Genomic DNA, 4,011 nt, shown 5'->3' with positions numbered 1-4,011 from the left:
GGGGGGGGGGGGGGGGTCCTTTTTGGGTGAGGAGATGGGGAGGTGAGGGGCTGCTGTTGTCCCTGCGGTGGTTGGAGTGGGTCAGCAGCCGCCTCAGCGCGATGGGAAGGGATTTATTTGCCCGTCGGGGGTTTGTAAACAGACCCTGCTGATTCACGATCCCGATCAGGTTTAACCTTTCGGCCGGGGGGGGGAAAAGGAGCTTGAAATAGCCCAGAGCTGGGGTGGGGGGGGGCGCTGCCTTGGCGTGTGCCCAGGAGCGGGGCTGTGACCCTCACGGCGTCTGGGAGCTGGAAAACCCTGAGGGATGTTGTCTCTCTTCCCTCACGCCGTATCCCAAGGCAGGGCTGTGTCTGTTCCAGCCCTGGGGATGGAGCTTTTTGGGCTCCTGCCGTGTTCGAAGCGCCCTGAGCTGGGATGATGCCGTGCTGGGGGGCTGCATCCCAGTTCCCCCCCGGTCACGGTGAAGCCCCCGAGCAGTCCCAGGGCTTTCACCACCGCTCGGGGCCGTTTCTTTCATCAGGCTCTACCCTATTTCGACCGCCTCGACTACGTCTCCATGATGTGCAACGAACAGGCCTATTCCCTGGCTGTGGAGAAGCTGCTCAACATCCGCCCCCCGCTGCGGGCGCAGTGGATCCGAGGTGAGGGCGGCCCCCCGCCGATTCTGGGGGGGCTCCAGCTCCCGTCCCAGGGGGGCAGCCGCTCCTCCTGCCCTGCTGAGGGCTTCCTGGGGGCTCAGAGCCCCCTGCCTCCTTCCCAAGAGGGGGTGCTGGGGGTGCTCACCCCCTGTCCCCCCCCTCTGCTCTCAGTGCTCTTCGCGGAGATCACCCGGTTGCTCAACCACATCATGGCCGTGACCACGCATGCGCTGGACATCGGGGCCATGACCCCCTTCTTCTGGATGTTTGAGGAGAGGGAGAAGGTGAAGGGCAGCGGGGGGGGGGTTGGATTTGGGGCTCAGTGCTGTCCCTGGGGCCGTTCTGGGGTGCAGCGGGGTCTGCTCTGTCCCCACAGATGTTCGAGTTCTACGAGCGGGTCTCGGGGGCACGGATGCACGCTGCCTACATCCGCCCCGGTGGGGTGCACCAGGTGAGGGCCCCAGCTCCCCCAGAGCCCCCCTGGTCTCAGGGGGATGTGTGGGGTGTCCCTGGGTGGGCGCTGGCCCATGTTCAGGAGCTGATTTCCCTCCCCTCTGGTGCAGGACCTGCCCCTGGGGCTGATGGACGACATCTACGAGTTCGTGAAGAATTTTTCCATCCGGGTGGATGAGGTGGAGGAGGTGAGGGCAGGGGGATGACATGGGAGCCCCCAGACCCCTCCAAAACCTGGGGGAGAGGGACGGCCACCGGACTGACCCCAGTATAACGCCCTCCCACTCCCAGATGCTCACGAACAACCGCATCTGGAAGAACCGCACGGTCGATATCGGGGTGATAACGGCGGAGGAGGCTCTCAACTACGGGTTCAGGTGGGTCGGGGGGGACCCAGCCCCCTGCTGCTGCCCTACTGTGGTAGGGACCCCCAGATCGGAGCCGTCTGGTGACCGGTGACCCCCGTGGCCATCAGGGCGGTGCTGCCTGGTGGCCACAGCCGTGACGCCGTGTCCTGCCCGGCTTTTCCTGCTCCTTCTGTGGCCGCTGCTCAGGGCTGTGGGGTGTGCGCAGGTGGGGGGGGATGTGTGGCTGCTTCTGGGGTGCAGGGGGGCCCCCCATCGTGCTGCTCACCCCCCTCCCTCCTTCCCTCCCTCCCCCTGCCCAGCGGGGTGATGCTGCGGGGCTCGGGGATCCACTGGGACCTGCGCAAGACCCAGCCCTACGACGTCTACGACCAGGTGGAGTTCGACGTCCCCATCGGCTCCCGGGGCGACTGTTACGACAGGTTGGTGACACCCCAACCTGTGCCATCCTGGGGTGTGTGTGGGGGGGAAACCTCGGTGGGGGTCACACCTCCTCGGTGGGGCCGTGGCTGCCCCACAGGACCCCCCACCACCACCACCACCACGTGGGTCCTGAGCGGCGCGGGGGTCCCGCAGGTACCTGTGCCGGGTGGAGGAGATGCGGCAGTCGCTCCGGATCATCCTCCAGTGCCTCAACAAGATGCCCGAGGGGGAGATCAAAGTGGACGACGCCAAAGTCTCCCCTCCCAAGCGGGCGGAGATGAAGGTAAACACTCTTCCTCACCCTCCCCTGCCCCCCCGGCCGGCGGTGTGTCGGCAGGAAGCGTGGTTTGGTGCGTGGGGACGCTGGCGCCGAGGGTTTTCCAGGGCTCTCTGCCCCCACATCCCGCCCTGGCCACACGTGGGCAAGCAGCTTTGTGCCTGGGGGAGGTCACTGCCTGCTGGAGCCACTCCTGAGCCCCCCCCCGGGGTGTGGGGGGGATCTCCCTGCCCCAAAATCCGCCCTGGGGAAGGGGCTGTGGGGAGGAGCCCCCGCGGTGCCCTTGCTCCTCGCCCCACGTGGCCAGTGGCCGTGTGAATGTGGCCACCACCCCGGTTCCCACGCTGTGTCCCCTGTCACGGGGGTGGGCAGGGGACGGGCAGCCTGTCCTGCCCCCACGGGGCCACCCCCCAGCCCTGACGGTGGCCCCCCCCTCTCTCCGCAGACCTCCATGGAGTCCCTGATCCATCACTTCAAGCTCTACACAGAGGGCTACCAGGTGCCCCCCGGAGCCACCTACACGGCCGTGGAGGCCCCCAAGGTGCCACTTCTCAGGGCGTTACGGGGACCTGTGGCAGGGCGAAGGGTGTCCTGTGCCACCCCTGGGGACATTGTCACCGCCCGGGTGGGCTGTCCTTGTCCCCAGGACTCTGCTCTCACACCGAATGGGGGCTGGGGGCTGGATGCTGCGGACGGGAGACAGCCCCCCAGCCCTCCTAGCAGTGTCCCCGACCCTGTCCTCATGTCCCCAACCCTGTCCCTGTGTCCCCACAGGGTGAATTCGGTGTCTACCTGGTCTCGGACGGCAGTAGCCGGCCCTATCGCTGCAAGATCAAGGCTCCTGGATTTGCCCACCTGGTAGGAGAGACCGGGGTGGCCGGTGGCATCGCCGTCACCGAGCCAGGGCTGGTGGCCGGGGGGGGTTTGGGCTGGTGGGGGGGGCAAACAGAGCCTGGGATGAGCCATCTCTCCAGTGGGCTGGGTTGGGGGTCCGTGGGCCACCCCCTGGGGTCCTTCGTGACCCCCCCCCTGGGGTCCTTCGTGACCCCTTATCTCTCTTCTGATGCCTCTGCCCCAGCGCTGGTTTCCTCTCTCTGCTGATAACTGACCACTTCCCCCCGCTGCGGGGCAGCCCCCACCCCTCCTGGCCCCGTGGCCACCACGGCCCGGCTCCGGAAGCCGTGAGCTGGGTGTACAGCCCTGGGAGGATGAGCTGCTCCCCACGACACACCTTCGCCCCCTCGGCAGGCCTGGGGCTGGGGTGATGGGCTGTGGGAGGGCTCCGGAGTTTTGGGGGGCTGCGGGCTGACAGTTTTGGGGGGGTTCTTTGTGCTCTGCTTCAGGCCGGGCTGGACCGCATGGCGCAGGGCCACATGCTGGCAGACGTGGTGGCCATCATCGGTACGTTCCCTCCCCGGGCCCGGGGGGCTCCTGTGGCTGTTGGGGGGGCTCCTTCCCCATTCTGGGGAGGGGGGGGTGCTGATTGTGCCCTGACCCCTCTCTCTCTCTCCTCGCCCCCCAGGCACGCAGGACATCGTCTTCGGGGAAGTGGATCGGTGATGGGTCACTCCCCCCTCGGCTGCGTGTGCTGCTCCGGGCACGGGGAGCCCCCGCCCCGCGCCCCTTCCTCTTCTGAGTCAAATAAAGACAAAATCGGGTCCTGCCTGTCCTGTGCCTCTGTGTGTGTCCCCCCCAAGCCCTTCTTCCTCCCAGTGAAACCCCGCTCTTCCTCTCTTTCCCACCAGAGCTTCCCTTTCCTGCCGCCACGGCTCCATCCACGCGGGGCGGGGGGGGTGGGGGCTCCTGTGGCCCCCTCCCCGCCTGACCACAGCGTGGGGGGGACGGGTGACAC

General features: G+C 67.4%; 1 protein-coding gene across 1 annotated transcript in view; it reads left to right on the top strand.

Moving 5' to 3' along the window:
• NDUFS2 (NADH:ubiquinone oxidoreductase core subunit S2) overlaps window positions 1–3,824 on the top strand; it is a 4,858-nt gene extending 1,034 nt beyond the window's left edge. The window contains exons 2-12 of the mRNA XM_014961909.1: window positions 524–644; window positions 813–925; window positions 1,018–1,092; window positions 1,205–1,282; window positions 1,386–1,471; window positions 1,762–1,881; window positions 2,036–2,165; window positions 2,605–2,700; window positions 2,934–3,017; window positions 3,503–3,560; window positions 3,682–3,824. Coding sequence (XP_014817395.1) covers window positions 524–644; window positions 813–925; window positions 1,018–1,092; window positions 1,205–1,282; window positions 1,386–1,471; window positions 1,762–1,881; window positions 2,036–2,165; window positions 2,605–2,700; window positions 2,934–3,017; window positions 3,503–3,560; window positions 3,682–3,719 — 999 coding nt within the window. The 3' untranslated portion in view covers window positions 3,720–3,824. The remainder of the gene's footprint in view (window positions 1–523; window positions 645–812; window positions 926–1,017; window positions 1,093–1,204; window positions 1,283–1,385; window positions 1,472–1,761; window positions 1,882–2,035; window positions 2,166–2,604; window positions 2,701–2,933; window positions 3,018–3,502; window positions 3,561–3,681) is intronic.
• The last annotated feature ends 187 nt before the right edge of the window (window positions 3,825–4,011 follow it).

This window comes from Calidris pugnax, unplaced genomic scaffold (genome assembly GCF_001431845.1).
Source record: "Calidris pugnax isolate Ruff unplaced genomic scaffold, ASM143184v1 scaffold1007, whole genome shotgun sequence".
NCBI classification, from domain to species: domain Eukaryota; kingdom Metazoa; phylum Chordata; class Aves; order Charadriiformes; family Scolopacidae; genus Calidris; species Calidris pugnax.
The sequence above is the reverse complement of the archived record's forward strand: the minus strand, read 5'-3'. Positions and strand labels throughout refer to the sequence as shown.